Here is a 27533-nt window from a genome sequence, read left to right as displayed (position 1 = left end):
CCTGGAACCGCTCAACTTAAGCTAGAAGATAAAGCGCCTGAAACATGCGAATCCCTTACACTTAAGTGAAATAGCCTCCGCTCTTTCGTGAAATTGTGACTTTCCAACCGTCGGATTGTAACCAAACTCAAGGTGTGAGTTAAGGATATTTTCCCGCTCGCATCCATATAGTCGTGTCCTTGATCGACCATCAACTATCGTCCATCACAAGTAGAACCCCCACGATTGATTAAAGCATCCGATCTTCGACCAATTATGACTAATCATAGATCCCATGGAGGGGGCAGGACCCTGTAGGCCAAAAACGGCATCCCCAATGGCAAGTTCAATAGAAAATGGGACCCCACGACCATTTGTGATTTGGGCCTTAGAGGATGATTGCATGCGCCCTTGCAAGCTAACCTTGCTGGTATAGGGCATTGGCATACTAATCTATGGGACCTTAACCCTAGGAGTGGAATTAAAGATCGACGAACCGCTTCAAGGTGTGGACCGTTACCTTTAGGTTGTTGTTTATCGAACTCTTGTCGCAATTAATGATTTATACAGTGAATAGATGATCACATGCTAACCAGTATCTATTTTTTCAATCGATTGTCCTCCATAAAATTACAAATTATGTGTAAATCGTAATGTAACTTGAACATCTTGATTGATTGATAGAATAAGTTGAAATTACTAAAATTATTGCCCATGCTTTATATTATTCTCTGGCATATGCACTTAATTTTGTTTTATCACCTGCAAATTTTGCGACAATTTGGGTAGCACACCCGCATGTTCGATAAAATACTCAAATTAAGTAGAACTTTCCTGATTTACTATTGTGGATTCTTTCATATTCCTGTGATGAGTAATAAATGAAGTATACTGTTTGATTGTGGCCAATTGGTCACTCGGGTTGGCCGGCAAACCATAAAACTTGCAAGGGCAGCTCTATTTTAATTGGCTGCCCTGGGCCAGTCTGACTAACTCAGGTTGAACGCGAACAACTGATAGTAGTCAGACTACATGGAATGATTGCATCCAATGCCGGTCAAATCAAAGTTTGCCCGAGTCGGTTGAACTAGTCTACTAGTTGACCAACTATGTATGTCCACCACATATGATCACACCTGCTTGAAACTGAATTACCTTACACCCTAGAGAGGCCCACTCATAACCGTTAGCGATACGATCCCTAAGCCTCAGGAGCTAGGCATGGTAGTATGAGACATTATGTCTGGGTTGTCAGGCTACACTGGGATGATAAGCCTCTCCGTAGTGACCATGATTAATTTTGTTCACAATCTTGCCTGTCGTATGAGTTCAGCTGGGAGTGATGAACCCAGATGGATTAAGTATCGCATATACAGGGTCGCTACAGCGGCCCTAGACCTAGTGCTCTGGCTATGACCATTGATTAAACGGAGATGTTTCACTTTCCCCAATCTTGCTGGATGAATGGATTTAATTAAATAATTTGCTAACATGATCACTCATTGCATTGCATTTGTATAGGTTGTAATGACTCGGGCTTGTGATCGCATAATGAGGGAGTGTTGGCATTTGTGAATGAGGCATTGGATTCGCTATGAGGGAGTGTTAGATCGTGAGGGCATGCATCATCTTATAACATTATGCATGTGCATTGATAAAAGCATATAAGAACTGAGTGTTTAAGTTGCTTTATTATTAACTGTTCTTGTGGAATTGATAACATGCATAATTTGATGTTAATGGAATCCCTGAGTTGATCACTCACTCTCACTCTGAGACGATGTTTTAAAACACCAACCATATCCCATTATAAATGGAGGCACCATGAAGTTTGACACGCTGAAGGAAGTATATGTGGACTCAGAGGAGGAGATCTTGTACTTTTATCTGTTGGGCAAGCCATTAGAAGTTGTTTTAGGGGTAATGAATAGAGATGAGATTTTTGGGCCGAGACTTTAGGCCCATTCTATATTTTTGTCGAGATATGTTCTCATACACTGGACATATATATGCATCTTATTGTTGGCCGTACAATTTGAGTTTAAGTTGCATTCATTTTAGTGCACGCGTTATAATTCATTTTAATTTCTCAAATGGCCACATGCCAAAGTAAAACTCGCTTTCACAAAGCATAAGTGACACCCATAATATCAGAAGTCGAGTATTCACTCGTCCCCGAGATTCAGGACATTACAATGGCTTAGTGAACCATATCCAGACCACTCATCATATGGTCCCACCATGGATGGCCCCAGTACATCGGTGATCTTAAATAAACGGTTAAAGAAGACGGAGCATGAATTCAGTTAATGCCCAATGAGAAACCAATCTATAAGATTTTTGGGTCACGATCTCACCATGCCAGAGCCCATCAGATAAACGGTCTGTATCACTGACTTTGTTCGGCACACCTAATGGACGGGGTGGATCTCATCCAACTGAAAGACTAAATCCACATCAGCAAATAACCACATCCCAAAGAGTCCACATTCAACAAGGAAACATCAGAAGACCAGGAGTCTATTTGATTGTAATGAAAATCGTTACATGAAGTCTCACTCTCCTAATAAAAGACTATTTCTTTCGAAGGTGCATTCGAACTTCTAAAGCCAAAGCAAGCAAAACACAGCATCCAAGAACAACCCCATAACCAATATTCCAAGACTTCCCTTCTCCGCCCAGAGATATTCCATAGAATACATTTCCTATTGCAATTCCAATTAGAGCTCTCCCAACACAGCCATGATACCAATTCCAATACTTTCGGATCTTGGATCCCTTGTCGGGTCGCACCAGGAACGCCGTCAGCTACAAAATCCAGTCCCTTCGTCAGCATGGGTGGTGAATGACTCGGTGACTCAGATTGACTCGTTTGAGTGGGTCACATGATACAAACAACGTAAAATCAATTGAAACCACAAAACTAAGATGGTGGGCCACCTGATGATTGGATCAGTATGCTTTTTGGTTTTATCCGCATTAGACGGGTTGGATGACATACATGCATTGGGGTGGGCCCATACATAAAACAGCCCTTCAAGACAGTGATTATCCATTGTTTTTTTAATGCACAGCCCACTTTTTTTTTTTTTTTTTACTTAAAATAAATCCAACCATTAAAAAAAGCCAATACAATGATATTTGATGGGCCACACCATAGAAAAAAAATAAACAACAATCAAAAGCTTAAAATTTTGGGTGTCCCACTTTTACGGTCGACGGTTTAGAAGCCATTCATATATAGAGTGGTCCACTCAAAAAATAAGCTTATTTTACGAACGGATCATCCGGCTACAAAAACATATCAATTTTGATTTCTATTATTGGGAAATGCTCATGTCCAATCCATTTATCTAGACTGTTCATTAGGTCCACCACATATTTCATGGGATACCATGTGAAAATCATACAGATTTGAAAATTATAACCATTTGATCAATGGCCTTTAATGTGAACGGTCAAGATTTTTTACACAAGAATAATTCTAATCAGAAATTTGATCCATCTATTATTTAGGTCACATCATGGATTACTTATGATTCTAAAGAATTAATTTTGTTATGCAATTAGAATCATGTCATCCATAGCTCAGAAAATGGATGGTTGTAGAAAATAAAAAGGTCAAATCAACGGTGGATTATATCATCTTATTGTGCAATTTTTACATGGAAGTGTATGAAATGTGTTCTGGATCTAATGGACAGTTCAGATCGGTTGATTGGACTGTCCAGGAAAACGGGTGCAACTAGGAGCACTATAACTATACTAGTCTGAGAGCATTGGATAAGGTCCGACCGAGTCCGAGTTGACTCGGACGAGTCAGATGGGACTCACATGAGGGCTTAGATTAGGCCCTGGACCTGACATGGCCTGAAATCAGGTCCAGTCCAGCATAAACGGGAAAAAAAGCTAACAGGTTCATCATGGCTCATTTTTCAACTAGTTCCTAGATAAAGCCCAGTCCAACGGTCCACTAGTGTACATTCCAAGTAGGGGCGGCAATGGCTCGGGTCAGGTTAGCCCATGGTTCAACTGGCACACACGCTTCTAATGGGTAGTGGGTCGGGCTTGGGTTAGAAAATATGGCCCATTTAAGTAAATGGTTCAAACTTAGGTTAAACCCTACCCAACCTGGCCGACCGGGGTAGTTTATTAATGGGTCGGGCCAGGCGACGCTATACTACTAGACCCATAACTCGAAACAAATTAATAGATGTTGAGTATAGATACATACACATGATGTATGCATTAGTGTAGTCATTTTGGGTCGATTGATCGTGACCATTGATTACAATTGAATGGTTGGATCGATTTTGGGTCAAAATTCTTGGCCCATTTAGTAAATGAGCCAGTCTCCGGCAAACCCTAATCGGAGCCAAATTAAACCTTTAAGACATAATAGAGTTACAAAATATATGAACCCTAATTCTAAGTTGCTAGAGTTCATTTTAAGAGACACTATACGATCCCTGATATTTTAGGACATAATAGAGTTACAAAATATATGAACCATATGCTTATGAATCATGATATGAACACAATCATCATCACTAATTCGAGCATCAACGAAACTGACCTGGAGGCATCCGAAGGCGAGGATTAATATCCCGAGGGCTTTGTGGGTGTCTACATTGACCGAGAGCTTGTCCTCTAGGCTAAATCCAATGATCGCGCCGGATAATCCCAAGCCGAATCCAACGGCTTGGATGAAAACGTGAGCATAGAACCAATATGGGTCCCACTCCTTGAAGTAGCGAGCAAAGATGGCCCCTATTGGCATGAGGATGCCCCACCCCACCATATTCAATATCCCATGACTCCTCCTTAGGGTCGTATATGGGGCGTTCATAGAACTCTGACCTGCACATGTAAAACAACAGTCCCATTAAATTGCAAGAGTACCTTAAATGGGCCCTGCCCAAAAATCAATCCAATCCCATTTACCACACGATTGCTCTAATCAATCCGTTGATCAAGTGGGCCACACATGGTCCAGTGGCTCGAGCTAAGATGACTCGACCCAAGCCCAGCCATGACAGGCCCAAGGCCAGTCCACGGACCTAGCTCATAGGTAGAGTTGGGCATCAAGTCCAGTTAGACCGAGTTACGACTGACCCGACTCAATCCGGTTTTAAAATAAGCATGACCCGAAGTTGACCCGGCTCGGTACCGAGTCTAGCATGCCTAACCGGATTCGAGTCCGGGTTCGGCCTAGACTAATCTGTACTGAGAATGACCCGATTAAAAGTACCGAGTCAGGTTGAGTTGGCACCGTGTTGAGAGAGAGAGAGAGGGGGGGTCAAGGTCGAGGTTGACTGCAGCAAGTAAGGTCGGAGATACTTAGAAATTAAGGTTTTTTTATATTATATATATACTTAAATTCGAATCAAGTTAGGTTTCGAATTGAGTTGAATATGACCGAATCAAGTTTCGAGTAAGGTTGAGTCAAGTTATCAGGCAACTTGAACTTGACTTGGTTTGAATTCGTATTGGGTGAAGCCTACTGGGTTTGGACCGACTCACCCATTCAACTAGAGTATGAAGGAGTCGGACGAGTCAAGTCAGGTAAGTCTAGTCGCCCTTGCCCAACTCTACTCATAAGTCCAAGCCGCCCGTCTATGTATGTTGGAACAGTGTATATTGGCATATGCATACCTGTTACGAAGTCTAGCCGAGTGGACACCTTATCTTGATGCTTGGACAAGATGCCGTTCGATAAGGGCACTACATTGCTGGGCCCCATCGAGTAGATCACATTCGATAGTGGTTGGACGGTGTTCAATTGGAAGATAATGTATAGGCGTGACGATTGCGATATGATCACCGTCGATCCGTTGATGAGTGGTAGGTCCCCCTGATCTGGGAGGACTTGGCTCTCAGTTTTCGCTTTCAGAAGGTACTGTTTTACAACTGCGGTCCCATTCGTCAAGATCCAACCGACGATTGCGCTCGATCCGATCATCTGACCGTTGTTTGAGAACCCCATTGCGACGTATGAATTTGGATCCGGCGCAGATAGAACAAAGCTCCACAAGCTTGGCCCGCTCTGCGCATACTGATAAGCGGTCCACAGTGTTAGATGCCAGCTATCGATGTAAATCACCATATGTCTCACGTACTCCTCAATGTATGGTAATTACCATAAATTCAAGGTATGTTGTGCAAACAGGTGATGTTTATGTGCAATCCGAACCGTCCATATGATGAATATCATCATTTTATCCGTTCACACACAAAAAAAATTATCCAACACTCAGGTGGGACATAACACAGGCAGAAATGTATAATCATGGCTATAAACTATATATTTATTTGGTGTGGCCAACGTGAGTTATGGACCATGATAGATTTTTGGTTTGGAGTGAAGAAGAAGGTATCTCGTACAATGGACGGACTGGATGGTACTAAAACATCATAACATCTGACGAAAAGCTATTAGAACATGGGTCGTGGTGTGATCAAGCAAGCTGCAGCTAAGGTGCAACAACTCATCCAGCCTACAGTTTTGGACAGTCCGAATGGTGGGCCCCTTCATGGACACAATACCCGATGATCAAACTGATCGGATAATCTCAACCGTTGACGTCACCCATAAAATTCCAACCGCTGACGCCTTCTTTCCAACGCTCACCGACTGGCAATTTACGATCATCCCATCAGCATGACCATCAGGGTACATACCGTCCACGTTGTGGCCCGTATTTTGGACAACCGAGATCAGCTTACGCATGTAGATGCCACGTGTACGGTGGACGCGTTGCCTCACACCTTCCAAAGAAAAAACTCGGGCAACGATCATATACTTGGAGTTCTGTGGGGCCCACCCGTGATGTGTATGTAGAATCCAAACCGTACATATGGTGTACCTTACTCCCTTCGACCATACTTTTACAGAGCCATCACAATCCAGAATTCAGGGGGGACACATCACAAGGAGAAATGTACGATCACGCTTAAATCCACTTGTTGTGGCCCACCAAAGTTTTGGAACGAATTGATTTTTTGTGGGTCCCTTCTTGTGGATGGAACTTACCTGATTAATGGGTTGGATGACATATACACAACATGGAAGACCCAAAATTCAGAAATTTCTATACAGGGCTTCCCTCTCCCTCATGTCCCACCTAAGTTATGGATCAAGCTGAGTTTTGAGATATGAAGTGGGCCCCACACAGATCTTAACGTACATGATCATTCCAAAAAAAAAAACTAACCATAAAGAACTTACCCTGAGGATGAAACCATGTGCACCCCAGACAGGATTGCAACGTAGAGAAGTTGTATTGAAGGGCACAGCATCACTGTTGAGATTGAGATTGGAATTGCAAGAATCTAATTGAGAAACCCCAAGAGAAGAAAGTTGAAAGAAGAAAACTAAGAAAAGGATAGAAAGAACAGACATCTTCATTTCCATCTTCTCTTCTTCTTTCTGGGACTTTTGTTACGATAGATGGTTGGATTTTAAAAATGCTGGTGGAATGGTCCACTCATCTCGATTATTGGGTGTTACAAGTGACGATGGAGCAGTTGGAACCATTCCATTTTATGGTTAGGAAACTAGCACCCATATGGTCATATCATTTATAGGAAGTGATCATATGTAGTTGAGCTCAACTGGACACATCGATCGGCCGATCCGGACTGTTCATTAGATTCATCATGTATTTTTTGGAAAACCATTTAAATATCATTCTGATCAGATGATCCAATCCATCCATAAGATGGCCTTTTCTTTATATTCTTCAATATTTAAAGCCATGATGGGATGGTTAGGATTGTCTGATGAAGGTGATTCTCTATAACATAATCAATCCATGATGGGACTCAACAAATAAGTGTCTTGGATTGTTGATTGGACCTATCTTTATATAAATGATCCTGACCGTCCATTTTATAAGCTGTTGTTCATAGGTTGGAATGGACGGATCAGTGTAATTTTTGTATGGGAGTACAAAAAATGTATGATGAACTTCATGGACGGTCCAGATCATTCGATTTAAACGTTTGAGCGTCTGATGAGCTCAACTAACTTACTATGTGGTCCACATTTCCTACACCACTTTTTTAATGGTACACCCCTTTTTTCATTTTAGGTGCATGTCAACCATTACAGAGTGTCTGCATGATGAAGCTGTGGGTATTAAAAAAAAGGAGGTTTAATGATCATTTTTCTTCTAATTAATAAATAATAATTATATATATGAGGTTTACAAATCCCACACGCTTGTGTAGCGATCCTCCCATGCACCCCACAACACGTGCCTATGTAGCACCGGTTGTGGAACATCCGAGCTGTCCATCAGGTGGGCCCTATGGGTAGATACACAGGCCCAAGAATTCGGTCAGTCCAATTTACCAGGTGCATGCAGAGAATGGACGGCTAAGAAAGCTTGGCCGAGTTGTTTTATCCGTCCGTTTCGTTCCACATCATGGCCGGCTTAGTGGGTGGAGTAGATTTGATTCTTGGCCAGGGCATCTAGATGTGGGGCCCACCTGACTGACAGATTGGATGTTCCACGCGCATGTTCACACGTGTGGTTTCTTGGACGCACGAATTAGAAACCGAGGTTGCTTGGAGAAGGGTAAAGATGGAAATGTGATTTCTTGTAGGAATACACAATCTTCATCAACAGCAGTTGGACGGTCCATTTTCTACCGGATTTAATCCAGTACTTCCAGGAGCATAGGAGGCAACAAGTCCCCACGTCATCACCATACACATAGCATTCTGAACGAGATCAGAACCGTTCATTCAGTATGTCCGATAGTGAATTGACCATAAACAGAAAACTACAGTTTTTGGAGGATTCAGACTCTTTAATCCGTGATATGCAAATAGACGCTAAGAAAAAAAAAAATCCATGGATTAACCATCTAGCACAGTCCGATCAAAGTAACTTTTAGTTGGTGGGCCATTCAATGTCTGACCTGGCTGATGTATGGTTCAGATCACCATACACACGCCACGTGTACGTTCGGCAACATGGTGGCAAACCGTCTCTCCGTAGGCATCAGATCTCTTCCATTCTCTCTCTGTCATTGTCTCATTGACATACTCGGAAGTTGTTGAACACTACCTAAATGTTTATCCAACCGTGAATTTTCTATACTTTAATCAATGCGATTTGAACGGTAATTTAAAATTGTCATTTGCGTATGATGAAGGGATCTCTTGCCTATTGGACGGTCAGGATCTAACATTCGGTTGATGTGTATCATGGACCCGTGGAGAAAATGGCTGAGGGTTGGTGTAACGAATGGATTTGAATCGGTTGAGTACGTAAGATTAATAGATTATTCGAGTACTCGGGTTGCTGTTCTGACAAGTGGGGTCGTCTTTTGGTAATCTTGGTATGTTGGGTCCCATTGCAGATGGACCATGCCCAAAAAATCAAATCGATCGGACGATCCTAATCTTTTGATGTTTTGCTTAGAAATAGTAGTTGAGTAGGAAAAATGGCAAGGATCCATGCTCAACTGAAAAGAGTGCTGTGATTAGTGGCTAGGATCTTCCGATCAGGGGTGTTCTAACGAATGGCTCATTTACAGGTGGAGGATGTTTGCTATTCAATCAAACATAAGGCTACGTTAATGAAGGCTCATAGTCAGTCAAATGTGCGTGATTAATGTGGGGATGTCAAAGGCTTAGTTATGACCCCACGTGTTAAGATAGACCAATTAAGACTAGATATGTGAGATCCATCATCTTCCTAGCCATTGATTATTGTAAGTGATTAGGCGATTTAGAAGGGTTAAGAGTTTATCATTCTGAAAGAGAATTTTTTTTTTTCCGAAAAAGATTAAAATTAAAAGCTATAATGTTATTCTGTATTTGAAACTCAGTACAATCAGTAAAGAAATAAAATAAGTAGAGAAATAAATAAAATATAAATACTTGCACTCGCTTGTATAAATAAACAATTGAAGTAGATGGTCAGCAGGATGTGACCGATGTGTGATCTTCTAAGGGCTTAGTTGATTTTTGGAATCCGACGATTGGATGTCGTAGATATTTATACTACTCATGTGCATACTGCAGCAATGACGTTGAACAACAATCTAAGATTCGGACATTTTGCAGCGTAGTTGGACAGAAGTAAATGATTATAAAGCTAAACTATGGTAAGCAACATTTCCACTATGTAGAGAGATTTTGTTTAGCATAGGGTCCTATCCTCTTCATTGTGTGCTCCTTACATAGGGAGGTAGTAAACCCTTTCGAGTTTCCTTACTGGTCCAAGATTCTTGGTGATTACGGGATCCTTAAAGGTTACGATACGAAAATATTTTTCAATCCTCCTAGCCTAGTCAATGAGATCTTCAAAGGTTGTAGTACGAAATGTCTCATTCCTAACGTGGCTACAGAGATCCACAAACGTTATGGGATCATATTCGCTAGACTCAGATTTATTTATTTTTTTTCATTTTTTTTTGGGTTAGCTTGTTAGTACACACCCATGTCAGTACACACACTCCATGTTTGCCACCCCCACTAGGGATCGATACCAAGACCTCAAGTGTTGAAAATTTGCTAGCCTTGGATTCCTCATGTCTTTGATTTCTTTTCATTTTGAGAAAAATCCGTTTTTTAAACCTTCGTAATGTTGCTGATGTTTTAGATCTGTTAATAACAGGGTCTGTCGATGCCATCAAGTAGAGGTTGATGCCACCAAAAAAATTCAGAAAATCCACGTTGATTGTTGAAACGGTTTTTTTTTAAAATTTTAAATAAATTATTTTATAATATTCTACTTGATGTCATCGAAGGTGTTCGATGTCATTGAGGTCCTCGATGGGTTGTTGATGCCATCGAAGTCTTAATAAGCGCGCGCGTAGAATTGCTAAGTGCGGGATTTTTTTCCTATTCCTGTTGTGAGATTTGATATATATCGGGTGTAATCGAAATTTGAAAATAATAGAGGTGTTTTAGGGCTTTCTAATTCATTCATGAGGGTTTTAAGGGCATAGATAGGGCTTGTGAAGTGGATTCGAGACTTGTTCGAATGGGTAACACTCCATCTCTTGTAATTTTTACTTTCATAGTGCATTAATCGTTGCTTTGTGCCATGGTTCTTTTTCGTAAGGGCTTTTCCACATAAAATATGAATTGTTCTCGTTTGGACTTTGTCGTGTGTAGAGCTAGGTAAAACAGACCCGATTAGAATTGAACCGACGGTTTGTATCGGTGCGGATCGGGTAGCCCCATCCAGATCCGAAATCTTTTCGGGTCGAGTTCGGATTAGCCCTGATCCGACCCAACCCGACCCGAAAACCCAATCCGAATGGATCCGGACCGATCCGATCCTACCCGATCTGGAGTAGTTCTTTTGATACTTCTACTTTTTTCTGTGGTATGGTCCACTTGAGCTTTAGATATACATCAATTTTGGGTTCAACCACTAAAATGATCTGTAAAAACGAATGGACGGCATGGATAAATCACATGCATTCAAGGTGGGCCCCCACAGAGTTTACTGCGTACAATAGCAAGAGGATTTGTAGGTGTACCACACAAAGCTATGTAGCAGGCTTACGCGCTAGGTGTAGGTACGTGTCATGACAAGACGAGCACTGATGCTCCTCAAGCTGCGAGTTGTACAAACGGTTCAAAGGAGATCAAAGTTATATGGCCCCATAGTGATGTATTTATTACATCTACACTGTTCATATATATATATATAGATCATTTTAGAGCATTATCCAAAAAAATGGATCATATCCAAAGATTATCTAAACCACACCACAAATAGCAACTGAGAATGATTTTTACCTTTAAACAATTTGTAGGGCCCACCATAACGTTTATTTTCCATCCAATCTGTTCATAAGGTCACAAAGACCTGAATTAAGAGGAAAAACAAATTTGAAATCATCCAAAACTTCCATCAGACTGTGACCCCAAAAAGGATTTCAATGATAGACGTTCAATCTTCACTGCTTTTTTCAGTGTGGCCCACTTAATAGTTAGATCTATATTATTTTTCGTCTCAAGCCTTAAAACAAGCTCGCCAAATGGATAGACGGTTTTGATATAACACATGCACCATGATCAGACCCACTTAACTTGCTAACGTCAATACACTGTATACCACCAATGCGCATAGGACTTTCGTGCACAACTGTGACAGTGACGCCATTCATAGCACGTAAACAGCTGTAGCTTGCAGCATAGTTGGACAAAAGTAAGTGATTCTAAAGCTAAACTAGGATAAGCAACCCTTCTGCTATGTAGAGAGATTTTGTTTAGTGTAGGGTCCCAACCTCTTCATTGTGTACTCCTTACATTAAAGGGAGGTAGTAAACCCTTTCGGGTTTCCTTACCGGTCCAAGATTCTTGGTGATTACGGGATCCTTAAAGGTTAGGATACAAAAATATTTTTCAATCCTCCTGGCCTAGTTAATGAGATCTTTAAAGGTTGTAGTACGAAACATCTCATTCTTAATCATGGCTGCAGAGATCCGTGAACATTATGGGATCATATTCACTAGACTCAGATTCCTCATGTATCTTTGATTTCTTTTCATTTAGAGAAAAATCCATTTCTTAAACCTTTGTAATGTTATTGATGTCTTAAATCTATTAATAACAGCGTATGCCGATGCCATCAAGTAGAGGTCGATGCCATCGAAAAAAATTCAAAACATCCATGTTGGTTGTTGAAACGTTTGGTTTTTTTTTTTTTTGTTTTTTTTTTGTTTTTGTTTTTTAATACAACTTGATGCCATCGAGATCCTCGATGGGTTGTCGATGCCATTGAAGTCTCATTGAGCACGCATGCAGAATTGCTAAGTATGGAATTTGTTTCCTATTTTGACTGTAATACTTTATATATCATGTGTAATTGAAATTTGAAAATAGTATAGGTGTTCTAGGGCTTTCTAATTCATTCATAAGAGTTTTAAGGACGTAGCTAGGACTTGTGAAGTGAATTCGAGGCCTGTTCGAATCAGTAACAATCTATTTCTTATAATTTTTGCTTTCATAGTGCATTGATTGTATCTTTGTGCCATGATTCTTTTTTGTAAAAGTTTTTCCACGTAAAATTCAGATTTTTCTTGTTTGGACTTTGTTATGCGTTTGCAAGTACTTTGCTTGATTTGTCGTCTCTACGTGCTTCCAAAGAATATCAAGAAAAAGATATGTTCAACACGTGAATAAGATTTCGGTGTACATTTATGCATAGTGCCAACATGTAGTTGTGTCTCAATCTCATCGGTCCACATGGATGCGCCAGGACAGGTGTAAACAAAGGCAGCAGATCAATGATCTAGAAAAGCAAGGCATGAGCCCGATCATGGATCCAACCCTTGGTCGAGTAGTCGACTCAGAACCTATATGGGGTCCACCCTGATGTTTGTAAGAAATTCACTCCTCCTGCCTGTTTTGCTAGCTCATGTCAAGATATAAAAGCCCAAAAATGAGGTAGATCGTAAGTTCCAAGTCAGCCACATGACGGGAAGCAGTGGGATTGAACACCCACCGTTGAAACACAAGTGGGACCACAAAAGTTTTGGATCAGGCTAACAGTTTTATGTTTCAGTTCATCCCAGTCAGAATTACCTTATGAACGGATGATATGGCATATAAACATCACTGTGGATCCAGGAAGTTTCAATACCACTTATTTCCCTCACAGCCTTTTCTGGTCGTGTGGCCCACTTGACTTTTGGATCTGCCTCATTTTTGGGCTCATGTCCTAACATAAGCCAGCTAAAAAGGATGGACAGGGGTGATTTCTCAAAAACATCATGGTGGGCCCCATCAAGGTTCCGACCGCAGGCATGAAATTTGGTGCAACCAAACACACCCACAATTACTTTATTCAATTAGGTAAGACGACGAATATCTATCTATTTGAGATTAACCGACGGCCAGGATGATTAGGGTTTGATAAGGTGACACGATACGAACTAGACTAACTAGACCCGTGTTAGATGGGAAACACTTATCAGATGTCCCCACACTATCAATATCATCATATCAACGGGAATCCGATAATCAAGTGGGCCCATTATGGAATTTGGACCTGTGGGCAATATTTCTCAACCATCCAATTTTTTTTTTGTACGCATGTGGCCCACCTTATAACCCATTGGCTTCATCTTTTGGACGTGCTGCACATCTGGATGCAAAGAAATCAAATGGCCCAACATCTAGTACATCAACGCCCCAGAGTCTTTCTAAGACTGGGAGTGTTCTTCTGGTGTAAGAGATATTGGCCTGAAAGATCTATTTTGAAAAGATCATCATAGAGGGCAGGATCAAATGTCTCTTTCAATCCATCCAATGGTCACGATTGACGGCCCAGGGAACAACCTCCATAAAGCAGTGATGAAAAAAATTTGTGCTTACTACAACTTATCAAGCTGAATGGGCCCCATCCCAGAAACTGATGGTTGGCAGAAAAAAGATTAGTGCTTGTTTGATGGGTCCACTTTTGAACTGTGGCCTGCTCCTTGGAATGCCAAAATCACATCCTGGCCGTTGCAAAATTAGCGGGCGGTCATCATGTAAATGACCATGGCCCGAAAATAGATGTCAGTCCACTCAACAAGAGAGCCACATGCACATAAAATGTGGACCATTGGCTATCTTTTAAACTGTCCATACCTGCTGATGAGTTGAACTGCTGGATTTTGTGTTTGGTCATCTACACGGCGGGCCCCACACGCTGCATTTAGGAGCAATTTTGCACGGAGCCTGTTCAACTATTTTGATATCATCACATTGGAAATTCTGTCCCAATTGAAGCCATTTTTTCTGTGATTTCCCAAAAATGAAACCCTAGACCAGTCCTTGCAGTCCATTCAAGAAAAAAAAAAAAAACGAAGAAGAAAAAAGCAACCAAATCATGTAAAATGCCCAAAAACAGCTGCTATACATGGAAATGGATACTCACTATACATGTAACCTGGCCAGGGGTAGAAATATCCCAGCCCTCTGTAAATATCCACCGACTGCACCCTCATACCATCAGTGCGCGCTCTTCAGAATAGTGTACTGAACAATAAAGAATGAAAAAATGGGCACAAGAAAGCCAACTCTGCCATGAAGGCCTGCACCATAACAAGCAAATGTTAGCCATAAGCTTGTAACAGACTCCGTCTGCATGCATGAGCGTGTGCATGCAGGGCTACGTGTCTGTCTCCGCAAGCGTGTGAATCAAATAGAAAAAAGGTGCACCGGACTGGCAATACTCTATTTGATTTTTTATTGTTCTGAAAACTGTTAATGTCAAAGTTTCAATGAGACAGTAAACAGGCTAGACTCCTATGTTAGTTCTCTGCAGGGGCAATCTAGACCGACTAAATTTCTGACCCAACTGACAATGGAGCATGACGGAATTTTTGCTAATAACATAATATTGTCTGATTTTTTCATTCAAATTTGGACCACTTCTAATTTTATTTTTTTACCATCCATTGATAGCCATTAATTGGATGCTTAGGCTCGCTCAATCAGTGTGATTTTAGATATATGCTCTGCCTACAAGACCCACAATTTGGATTGTCTGGGTAGCTCTACATCAGTGCCATGTGATGAGTCAACACCTTTCTTTATTTTTTAATGGTGGGAAACTAACAGTAGAGACTATTAGCAAATGGGTGCACAGGGCAGTCCTAATATTAGGGCTTGTACAATAAACTAATAACATATATGTTGAATGGTGGGGACTTGTCTGGTTTGGTGGAATCAACACTGTAGATTTGGAAAGAAAAATGTCATATTGAGAGCAAATCAATGGAAATAGAAATCCATGGAAAAGAATCTGAAGTAACCCAACCGTTTTAGCATTCATGATTTTCATGGAAGAGTGAATGGGTTAATGGTCAAAAAGTGAAAGTTCTCTCTCAAAAAACATAGAAACCTCTTAGGCTCTTTATAGGAAATGAAAACCACAATGAAAAAAAAAGGAAATCTATGGAAATGGAAATCAATTTCCATAACTGCTTTTGTTTTCTAAAAAGTGGTTACGTTATGGCTGTAGCAACCATTATGTAACGGTAATGGTGGTGACTGTCATGTCATATGGGGTCATAACACCCATTTTTTTAATTAAAAAGGACACATAACAGGCCAACTCATAACCGTTACAAGGGTGTAATGGTTGTCACAGCACGCATCGTAACAGCCATAAGGCTGGCCATTGCGTCCACCGTTACTGTTATTGAATGCCTTCACCCAATCTGACCCAAACACATGATTATTTCCCAACCTAACCCAACCAGAATTTGCCCAACCTGATTTCAAATTAGGTTGACATTTCCCAACCAAAATCCGACCTGAGGACCTTGACAACCCGACCCAAAATCCAGTTGGGTCAATCAAGTTCAAGTTGACCCAAACCCAAGTTGCAGCCCTAACGTCAAGTGCAGCATATGAAGCGTGACTACTAGACCAACCCATTCACTCAATTCAGGAAGTCGACTCATTCGGTTATGGAATGAGTTGCCAAAATTAAATGAGTCTTAAAGCAGCTCATGGAGTTGAAGTCTCAACTACCACTATTATGCTGCCATGCACACAACTACCATGCCACTACGGCTCCACGAGTGACTATACTTAGACTCTTTCATTGATGTCAATCATCAAACCAAATAAAGTAGCAAAAATCACCAAAGAAGAGAGGGAATACGCCCAGTTCACCAGGTACTACCACTGCAGTCAACAAGGCCCGATGATACACAAAATTCGAGTTTAATCCTAACTCAGAATGGACATAGCCATATGCTTAACACATGCAGGTCACCCAACATGAATAAAGAGAACTTGGGTCTATAGAACATCAGTTACCTATAACTTCCCTTTCTCAGCTACAGGCTGGTCAATCATTTTATGAATTTGAGTTATTCGATAACACTAGATCTGATGTACTGAATTATCGTATTTTCCCCCCTATTCGGCACTTTTTTTAATGGTAATGACAATTTATTAAAGAAGCAGAAGATATAACTAAGGAATAGATGCTAAGAAATCATCTCCCCCTTTCCCAAGGACAAATGCTCCTGCTAAACATCCATCTCAACTCGATTACTTCTATTAAAGTGTATAGGCCCATTAGACTGGAGGAAACCCTAGTTTGATATCTCCCTCCGTCGGTGCCATCAAAACACATTTGAACAGGGACAAAGTATGTAGGGAGGCTGGACAAAACCGAGATGCTAGTAATGCCCCTTGCCAACGACAAGTGTCTGCACTTCCACTCAAATCTTTCGATCACCTTATTACAAAGGTTAAAGTAGGCTTCCCCAAGCACAACGGTAATCCCGAGTATGTGGAGGGAACAGACCCAGCTTCGCATCCAAAGACCCTCGCAAAGCTGGCAATCTCTTCCTTACATATACCGATGCCTAGCATCTCACTTTTTGTGACATTTATCTTTAGACCCGAAACCTCCTCAAAGCACCCCAATATCCAACTCAAGTTGTCAACCATATGAACATACCTCACAGAATAGGAGTGTGTCGTTCGCAATTACAAATGGGAAATTCTATCCCAACCAGTGATGCCTCAAAATCCAGATATAAGCCCCACCTCTTGACCTTTGTATAACATTCTGCTCAAGCCTTCGACTACCACAACAAACAGAACGGGGGATAGCGGATTTCCTTGTCTCAAGCCCCGTGTTGCTTGGAAGAAGCCTTTTGGAGACCCATTGATCAACATCAAGAAATGGGCCGAAGAGACACATTCCATCATCCAAGAAATCCTTTTACTCCCGCATCCCAGTCTACCTAGCATGTATTTAATAAAGCCCCAAACCATGTGATCATAGGCCTTTTTGATGTCTAACCTGCACACCACACCTTTCTTTCCTTCTCTGTGTCTCGAATAAATACACTCATTGGCAAACAAAGCACTATCAAGGATCTATCTATTTGTAATGAAGGCTCCTTGGCTTTCACCTATAACTAACGACGATACCGATCTGAATCTTAAGGACATAATTTTTGCCAGTATCTTGCTTGTGCTTCCAAATAAACTGATGGGCCTAAAATCTGTAAGTGCCTCTGCTCCTTTCTTTGGAATGATAGCTAAATATGACGCACCTATCCCTTTGGTTAGTCTTCCTTTGTCATTGAACCCTTGAACCTATACCGTATCCATATCTCAAAAAAATTGAAAAAAAAAAAAAAGGCCAAAGGAAAGCCGTCAGGTCCTGGCACCTTATCTTTTCCCAGTGAATCAACAGTTTTTAATCTCATTCTCAAAGATCGATTTTTCAGGAGACCATATCCATGTCCGATAATCAATCAAAAGTCAAGTTATCCAGCAAAGGTCTTCTCCACCCGTCAGAAGATAGAAGATTTGAATAGAACTGCACTGTGGCTTAACAAACTGACTCCTTTTCTTCTAATCTTTGACCACCAACCATGAGACTGCATATACGGTTATTCCTCAACCTTGCACTAGCTATACCATGGAAAAAACTTGTGTTCTAGTCACCTTCTTGAAGCCAAACAGTCTTAGACCTCTGTCTCCAATTAATTTCTTCTTCTTTTAAAAGTTTGGAATATTCAGATGATAGAACCAGTCTTTCGTTGCGGTCTTCTGCCAATAGAACAGCCCCTTCCTCCTTGATGTCTATATATTCAACTCCGAATTATGCTATCTGTCATAGCATATCTGTTGGCTAAGAATTCTTTCTTCCACTCATTAAGTTTTCCTTTTGAGGAGTTTAAGTTTTTGGGATAGAAAGTAACCAGGTGTACCTTTATATATATATATATATATATATATATATATATATATATATATATATATTTAAAACACACGCCCACACACCCCACACACTCACGCTGGTGGAATTTCACCACCTATGAGTACTCGAACCCTTGACCGGGAGTTGGAACTCCTGAGAGTCTACCACCTGGGCAAGAGGAAGGACCCAGTAACCAGGTGTACTTGAGACAGAGAAGGATTGCCACCAATCCTTAATCATATTCGCAAAACCCTCCACCTCCAATTGCCACCGATCCTTAATCATATTCACAAAACCCTCCACCTCCAACCAAAAGAGCTTAAACTGGAGAGGCCTGGGACCCCAGCTCTCCTCCTCCACTTCCAGTAAAATTAGTCTATGATCTGATGTAGATCTGGTAAGACAGCGCGATGTCACCAGAGGATATCTGTCAACCCAATCAGGGGATAACAGGAATCTGTCTAATCTAGCCATAACCAGTTGGTCCATGTGTACTTTGCCCCACCCATTGGAAGGTCGACTAACTTGTTTTGGCTCACCCAATCTTCAAACCTTCTAATGCTTCACGTAATTCGACCTCCATTTGACTTCTCATGCACAAATCTCATAACATTCAAGTTGTCACCAATACACCAAGGAAAATCGTAAATGGATCTGACCTAGTTCAATTCTGTCCAGAAGAGGTTTCTACAAGTCGGATTACACGAACGATAGACTGCAGTGAAGAGCCATCTGAACTATGTTGAGATATTCCTGAGAAAGGCCGTAACCAAAAAGGAACCCATGTGACTGTCCTCAGTGCCCCAGAAGTCCTTGACCCAAGCTACTAGAATACCCCCTTGCTATGCCTTCCGCATTCAAAACGGACCACCCTTTGTTCCTAATTCCCCAAATGGAGTTGAGAATCTTTGCATAAAAAAAATCTAATTTAGTTTCCTGAATATAGAGAATCTGAATCTTATACCTATTGCATACCTGTTTGACATGGATCCTCTTGTCTTGGCTTCCCAGCCCCCTAACATTCCAAGTTCCAACTGAGTACTTTTGTTGGACACCACTAGAGACCCCCTACCCTTCTTGCTTCCATTATTATTATTATTATTTTTTTTTTGAGAGATAACGCAAAGGATTATATTAATGAAAGAAAAAACAGAAAAAGGAACAAAAGGACCACTGACATGAAAAAACGCAAAGTTACAATCAATAGGTTTTACAGAATACATGGCCCACTCAACCAAATAGTGAATCGCCCTACTGAGAGTAACATCTGCAGAACTGGCTCTATCTTGCTTCCATTATTCTTGTTGGAAGAGTTGTAATTGACTGAATATTCCAAGTGCCTCTCTCCATCCTCTGGGATACTTGGGCTTGAACTTCTGCATCTGGAAGTCCCTCATCCTTCGAATCCCTCTTTCCTCCACAAAATTGGGTTTCTCTTCTGTATGTTATTTTCTTTATAAATATGATTGCTTAGAGGCAGAAATCTCACCTCATTCTCTGCGATTCAAGAACATCCTTTAAAAGATTTTGATGCTACAAGCCCATAGATACGCTCTAGCCTCAATTTTCTAGAAAACAACTTCAGACCTACTCCATAGTTCCGTAGCAGTTTTTTTCTTGTTCTTGTTCTTCTTCTTCTTTTTTTTTTTCCGAAATGTTTTCTAGGATCAGGGAGTTGAACTCTTTCGCTGATGTATTTGCTACTAATGCTGTTTCCAGACAGTGCTTGTAATTAGTAGGCAGTAATGACAGTCCATTGCTTCAATGGATAGTTGCTTCTGTCCTTTTAGAGTCAAAGTTCATGAAAAGGGTATATGCAAGAACCATGACTCAAAAGGTTAACTTTGTTATCCATAAAAAGGTTAGTTGCAAGAACCATCATTCAAAAGGTTAACTTTGTTGTCCATAAAAAGGTTACATGCAAGAACTGTGTTTTTTTGCAAAATTCAAAGCGACTCCCTTTGAATTTAAAGCAATTACCTTTGGAGCAGATCAGGGAAAGGTACTTTCATCAGTTGCACTGCTCCTAAACAAACCACAATCTTTCGCTATAGCCTAGTAAGGCCACCCTATTCCCTAACTACATTAGTTAAACAAGTTCAACAATGGGTGCCATTTGCAACCCTCACATCAATGTCCAGAGCGACTGTTACATATTGTAGTTTTGTATATACTTGTAAAGGTCCAATCACGCCAAAATTGTCATTCCCTTACCATTTACCACTTGAAAAGTTAATTACCTTGGCACCATAAAGTGCTACTAATACATGTAAAACCCATGTCACCAGCATATGCATGTGTATCCACATGTACAACAAGGTCAGAGCTTCTACACAGAGTCAATGAAGGATCCGCCACCTAGTTTTACTTTGATGCTTCTACAGACTAAATCATTCAAACAAAGCCACAACTTTTCGATGCTGAAATTTCGATATAATCTTTCATTTTCATTAGGATGCTATGGGGCTGTTAGCACCCAAAGCATCCAACATCTCCAAAAGCCATGCCTCTTCTCAATCAGAAAGACAGGACAACACCCAAATGCAACAACTTACAACATCACAAACCTGGCAGCTCTTGGCACCCGATGGCTTGAAACCAGGTTTACAAGCCATGATCAGACTTCTAATCAAGACAAATTTTGGTTATGGGCCAACCACTGTGGACTGTGGAGCTTGTGGGGTATATAAAAGATTCTTCAATTGAGAAATCTAATAAAAAATTCATACTAGCTAAGCTATATTATTATACATAAGAATATTATGTGATATTAATTAGGGATTTTTACCACAAAATTTCTTGGGAATCAACATTTTACCAAATAATGCCTCAATGGTTGGAAATTACAGGGAGGTGCTTTTTTGGGAAGAAAATTACAAAAATGCTCTAATCCAATTTTTTTCCTTTAAAAAATAGTTAAAGTGGAGATTTGTGGCCCAATATTTTTGTTTCACCTAATATTCATGTTGGTGTGCAAGAGAGAGAGCAGTAATGTAATTTCACCTTTGAAAAAACATTGCTCGGAAATATAATTTCACCTTTGAAAAAACATTGCTCGGAAATATAGGCTCTAGAGGGCATTGTTTGGTAAAATCACAATCACAAAGGCATTTTATGGTAAAAATCCCTATTCGTTAATCATTTTTAATAGAATATAATTCTATTATTCGTTCTATGAATATTATGGTTAGGATCATCATAAGCATGCGCCACAGGTTCAATACACAATATGGAGGAACAAAAACCCATACCTCTAGAGGCATTGGATCTCTTCCAATATATGTATATAGAGTCCTCACATGAATATAAACATTAAATACAAACATTTTACATCATTTCAACTACTTTCTTAGCAATCTTTTTGGCATTTCTATATTGGTCAATATTTTCATAATTTCTAATCCCTTGCCAGGTTTCCTTATTTCCTCTACACACTCCTAAAACATTTTTCGCCACTTTTTTCGGACACCTATTAACTTCACTCTCTTTACTCTGTCTCTTAATGTAAATATCCATATCCATTAACTTACGTTGAGTAGTCAAACTCTCTCCAGAATAACCTTTCAATCCTTATATATTGATCGTTTTTCTTTCCTAAGTAGAAAGAAATCTATTTGGATTGTATATGATCCACTTTTAAAAGTTATTAAATGCTCATCTCTTTTTAAAGTATGTGCTTGCTAGAGCTAGATTGTAAGCCATAGCAAAATCAAGGATAGCATCCCCCATCTCATTTTTTTCCTTCCCAAAATTGTGTACTCCATGTACGCTCCCACAATCTCTACATCTTTTCTTACATGACCATTTAAGTATCCTCTTACAAATATCCTCTCTCCGTTTGGAATTACTTGCATTAGTCCATCCATATCCTCCCGAAATTGTCTCTCAATTCTATCCCACTCTACCTGCGGCACATATCAGGTATATGATTATACTAATAATTATTATAAGAGGCTGAGTTCCATATTCATTCCGAACAGGGAAGTACTTAGTTTGCATATGTGGGGCCCATGGTTGGTCTGCCCAAACCATTGATCTTACGGGCCCCATCATGGATGGACCATTCCCACAATATTCTCTCAACTGGTCGACTCTAACATTCCCGTTGTTGGCATGCAAATACCTAGTTAAAAAGAAATGCACAAACAAACCACATTCAATGGAGGAAAGAATAAAGATTCGATGGCGAGGATCTTCTAATTTGGGAGATTCCTGGGGAATGTTCCACCCATGAGGGGGGGCCATCGGATCAATGGTTTGGATAGACCACCATGGGCCCTACCTCTTCAAAGTAAGTTCAGAATAGGGAAGTTCTGGAACAAATAGATTAATGGTTTGGCCTTATAAGACTGTATTACTGTTTTTTCCATTATTAACACTAAAAATGATTCAAAAAAACTTTATATTGAAGCAAAATAGTAGAAAGCACTGGACTTCTGAAGATATTAACCAGCCCAAACATATGAAATTGTGATTTTAATCAACTGTTGAAAATAATAGCAGAAGCAGTTTGAGGAAAGTGAATAGACACAGAAACAAGATAGGCTATGCATATCAGAATGTTGACAACGAGCAACAAAGACACCAGCTTATCAGACGCACCAGAATTTCCAGAGGTCTCAGATGTTGGTAGCGCAGGCAATGCCATTTCTGCAGGTTTTGACAAACCAACATCAGGTGTATTTTGATAATACAAGTAATTCCAGTCCCTGTTTCAATTTTTTTTTCACAGCCAAGTAGAATCTGCTTCTTTATTTATCAATTAATTCGGTAGCCAATAGAAAAACAAGGCAAATTGATATCTACACCCCTACTCAGCCTCTGCCCATGTATGTCCTTTATTTGCCTTTGAAAAAGTGAGTTATCAAATCTTGAGACCTTTTTCTTTCTGCTTTAGGAAATCCAATAGTAGAACATTGTACTAAGGCATTACAAGTAGAAAGAAAAGGCGTATTTATCTGTAAGGAAGGGTGTAAATAGCAGCTCCCTAAACAAAGTGCTTGAGTTAAAATTTCATTTTTTATCCAGAAAGAAGGACACACCTTCAATGCACACAGTGTGCACTGAGAGTCAGTGCATGTACTTTCCACCCAAAAGTCCTTGATCTCTAACATGGGCCTTTGAATATGCTTAAGAGATTCTTTGTGCATGCTTGGCAGAAATCTAGCAAGCATTTCAAAAGGCAAACTTAAAAAGTCCATTTTGAAATGTGTGTTAAGATTCTACACACCATTACCGGGGGGGGGGGGGGTGGACCAACTCCCGGTGCAGACTGTGAGCACACTAACTTTTCCATAAATAAATAAATAAATAAATATAGCCTCTGGATAAGCTTACTAACCAGGAGCACAGAAGGTCATGGATGACAGTGAAGATGACGATGGCCACGGGGCAGCAATATTGTCACTCAAGTCACATGTAAAGCTAACGCCAGAAGAATTGTCAACTGCAACATCTGCAGGAAAGCTCCGAAGCAAACAACCTACATCTACATACCATCTAAGTTTAGATGTAGGTGCAATAACATTGTGTACTAGTTCTCTAATACCAAGACAAAAGAAACCCTGCGGAGATGAGAGTAGCAGACAAAATGAGGTAAATGAAAGGGGAAGCTGTATGCAATGACAGACCTTGTTGTCCGTATGCTGCTCCAGTTGCAAGCACAGATGGAAAAGAAAAGGATAAAGCCAGATCAGACACCATACACAAATGAGAATGCAAGAATTTAAAGTTTAAGGGCCTGTTTGGAGTTGGGCAAAGTAGCGTTGTGACTGGCGATCCAGCATGCTGTCGAGGCTAGCTGGTCATGGATATGTTGCTGACTAGTTGTTTCGTCGTTTCTGTCAATTGTTTGACAAACACCTTGGATCATAGATAGGACAGATTGTGGCATATGTAGGGAAGTTATACACGTGCACATGCACATTTGCACACGTGTGCATCAACACATGTGCCACAATTTTTAGTGCTTCAAGATTGATGGGGGCACATATGCACGTTGATGTTTGAACTTGGATAGTCACACGTGGCACACTGTAACATGTACCACATGCGAATGGATAAATATGATCTTCATGGTACCGAAACTATAGTGTAATTGACAAGTAGCTCCACTTCTCCACTAGAGACACCCAATCCATGGTCTAATGGTCACATATCCACGACTACTTGTCCAAATGTGCATTGGTTCCTATGCACAGGGGGTTGACAAAGACATGCATGGTTGTCCATAACTACTAGTCAGGACAAAACTTTGGCCAAATCCAAACAGCTCCTAAAGGTGTAAGAGTAAGAGCTATGGGAAGATCAATTACCCTGAAGACTGAAGTCTTTCAAGTCAACATCACAGAGCTCATAGATATTCATCATGACACCACCCTTTTGTAACATGGACCCAAACAATGTTGCGCAGTTTATGGCTTGCCTATTTGTAATTAGCATCTGCTTCTGTATCCCTGTGATGTACATATTTAATGAACTACAGCAGGAAGGATTGGGAGATGCGACGTCACTGCACGCCTTAATTACTGCTGAAGGCTCTTTGAACTCCAAAGGACAAACTGCAAGTCAATAGACCTTAAATCAGTAAGAGCCAAACTACACTTTGAAAAGCATGTCAATTTGGGTGCTCTCACAAACCACAACATGTGCTTCTGTAGTGTGACTTTCCTGTGTGAACCAGAAATAATTTCTATGCGCTCAGTTCATGCAAATTACTGGAAAATGAACAGATATCCCATCATTGACAGACGAAGGCACAATAGCAGAGGTTGAATAGCGAGTGATTCTTAAAATAGGATGGATCCAAACAATTCCACCATTAAGTAGTGGACCTAGCATGCTGCTACTATGGTTTTGAACTAAAGCAAGAAGTCTAATGGTTGTTCTTAGTTCTTACCACTCTGGGAGGAATCCTCTATTACATGCATGACCTTTTGGGCCCAGTTAATATGTGCAGCAAGAGGATCTAGAATTGAAGAAGCTAACAATATAAACCCTCAAGGTCCCAACTAGGACATGATTCATAATACAAAATACAGAATATAGAGCTTTGCTAAGTGCACACACGTGTGAAATAAAGCTCGTGTACACGCCCCACGTGTCAGCATGGCACATACATGCAAGATCTGATCCATCCATCGGGTTGGTCCAACCTTGTACATGTTTCCCAGAAATAAAATCTGGTCCAATCAGCATGTGGCCCCCAATATTGTAAAACAGGAGGATGGGTTAGAAAACTTCAGCCAACTTTTTCAGCCGTACATTTGTTTTGAAAACTGTGGCCAACTGACCAGTAGATCAACCTGATTCTAAGGCTAGGACATCAATTTAGTGGTGCTGTTCTGATGGATGGATTGGCTGTTGGACTTATCCTGCCATGGTGGCACATGTGTGGCATGTACATGAGCTTTATTGCACAAGCGTGTAGGTTTAGCAAAGCTCCAGATTATATTATGATTTCCAATCACTACAACTGCCAAACCAATTTAGGCACAAGGTGCATGATATCTCAGCAAGGAAATGTGAGATAGAGAAAATAAATATGCAACAGAATTCAGTGTCAAGCTATGGACCAATTACCATCTTTCCAAGGTAAACTAAGTAGTACATTCTATGAGCCAACAGCATGTACACTACTTTAGCTATACGGAGCAAAGGACACCCCCACTTTTCCAAACAGGATAAAATATCCTGTGCGCCAGTGTTTTACGTGTCGACCCACCTGTGCGATGCGAAACGCACAAGTAGTGGAATATATCCCACATGTTCAATCTGGTGAGGATTTTTTATCCTTTTTTCTGTAAATTATGGTAAATCAATGTCAAATTGTTACAAATTCATGATTTTTCATAAAACATGAAAAATCATGGATTGGGAGCTTCAATTTCGAAATTTGAAGGAGATGGGCCGAGTTGCGGAAAATTGAAAAAAAAAAATCCCAATTTCTAACAAATCGGTTGCAATCTTTGTGTCCAAACATAAAATCAAACATGTATGTAACCTGATCTAGTGATTTTTCTTTAGCTTTTGAATGTATTGCTTGTGTTTCCTCATGTTTTCTTACATTTATAAATTATATGAATAGACTTTGAATATACTTGCATCAATTCAGTTAGACAACGCATATATTAGGACCCCATACAAAGAAAACCTATCATGTGCTTTTTTTGTAATGTTTTGATTTATAAGTGTGCATCGGTGTCTTTTTTAACAATCACTGAAGTTTCATTGAAAAATTCGACCAACTTCCCAATGTTTCTAACAATAGTGATACATTATGCGATACAACCGATATATCCCATGTGATAACCGATACGTATCCGTATCCCAATGGTGCGATACATAACACGATACCGATATTTCGAACACTGCTGTGTGCTACTTATTCACCAAGTACAAAGCATACATCCACATATCCTTAGTCCTTAAAGAACAGGATAAATCATAAGTGAGAGCCTGTACAAATTCTTCTGTTAGTTGAGTGCCAGGTTCCTCTTTCTAGTGAAACCTGGCATACTGGTTGCCTTTTACAATTCAACCAGCTATATATTGAAATATCACAGGCAACTTAACACCTATACACGTACCATCTTTCTACATTTCAATAACAAAACTACAAATTAATGGAAATATTTATCCGAAGAAACCATGCAACAAAAGATTCTTGGAGCCGGTGTTTCAAATATCAACGAAATTATCGATATCACTAGGTCAGCGATACTGAAATTGCTAGGAGTACAAAATTTCCAATATTGCCAATATTTTTTTTATGATATTGGCAATATTTGACGATGTCATCGATATCAACAACATTTTGAGAAGAATCCCTTATAAAAGTTCCCTGGAATT

General features: G+C 40.2%; 2 protein-coding genes and 1 long non-coding RNA gene across 7 annotated transcripts in view; all 3 read right to left on the bottom strand.

Annotated features, from left to right (window-relative positions):
* Positions 1 to 2468: 2468 nt before the first annotated feature.
* On the bottom strand, positions 2469 to 7510 carry LOC131246394 (cytochrome b561 and DOMON domain-containing protein At3g07570-like). 2 transcript variants are annotated; one of them, XM_058246480.1, is made up of 4 exons: positions 7208 to 7510; positions 5635 to 6034; positions 4556 to 4839; positions 2469 to 2803 (listed from the first exon to the last, which is right to left on the bottom strand). In XM_058246480.1, exons 1-4 carry the CDS (start codon positions 7391 to 7393, stop codon positions 2543 to 2545), a joined length of 1131 nt encoding a protein of 376 aa, XP_058102463.1. In that variant the 5' UTR covers positions 7394 to 7510; the 3' UTR covers positions 2469 to 2542. The 2 variants fall into 2 exon arrangements, with proteins under 2 accessions (XP_058102463.1, XP_058102464.1); XM_058246481.1 differs by having other exon boundaries at positions 2469 to 2787; positions 7208 to 7506.
* A 7204-nt stretch (positions 7511 to 14714) lies between these two features.
* LOC131246391 (uncharacterized GPI-anchored protein At1g61900-like) overlaps positions 14715 to 27533 on the bottom strand; it is a 59871-nt gene continuing 47052 nt past the window's right edge. Inside the window, exons 3-7 of one of the 4 annotated variants that reach the window (XM_058246479.1) lie at positions 24998 to 25243; positions 24314 to 24328; positions 24025 to 24165; positions 23286 to 23333; positions 14715 to 15036 (exon numbers count right to left, since the gene is read on the bottom strand). In XM_058246479.1, the coding sequence (XP_058102462.1) occupies positions 14954 to 15036; positions 23286 to 23333; positions 24025 to 24165; positions 24314 to 24328; positions 24998 to 25243 (533 nt within the window). In that variant the 3' untranslated portion in view covers positions 14715 to 14953. Of the gene's footprint in view, positions 15037 to 23285; positions 23334 to 23706; positions 23847 to 24024; positions 24329 to 24997; positions 25244 to 27533 lie in introns of those variants that run through there. The other 3 variants (XR_009171349.1, XR_009171350.1, XR_009171351.1) reach the window with 3 other exon arrangements.
* Positions 15383 to 21663, bottom strand: LOC131246393 (uncharacterized). Its single transcript, XR_009171352.1, has 2 exons — positions 18887 to 21663; positions 15383 to 18693 (listed from the first exon to the last, which is right to left on the bottom strand). It is a non-coding gene; the product is annotated as an uncharacterized LOC131246393 (long non-coding RNA).

Source organism: Magnolia sinica, chromosome 5 (genome assembly GCF_029962835.1).
Source record: "Magnolia sinica isolate HGM2019 chromosome 5, MsV1, whole genome shotgun sequence".
Classification (NCBI taxonomy): domain Eukaryota; kingdom Viridiplantae; phylum Streptophyta; class Magnoliopsida; order Magnoliales; family Magnoliaceae; genus Magnolia; species Magnolia sinica.
This window is presented reverse-complemented; position numbering and strand designations above follow the sequence as displayed.

What these genes read in the sequence shown, in the direction of transcription:
- LOC131246394 (XM_058246480.1), bottom strand. Translation starts at nt 7,393, where the DNA reads ATGGAAATGAAGATGTCTGTTCTTTCTATCCTTTTCTTAGTTTTCTTC. An exon ending in TCGGCTAGACTTCGTAACAG is followed by an intron (nt 4,840 to 5,634) that starts GTATGCATATGC and finishes TTACATGTGCAG; the next exon opens with GTCAGAGTTCTATGAACGCC. An exon ending in TCGCCTTCGGATGCCTCCAG is followed by an intron (nt 2,804 to 4,555) that starts GTCAGTTTCGTT and finishes ATGCTGACGAAG; the next exon opens with GGACTGGATTTTGTAGCTGA.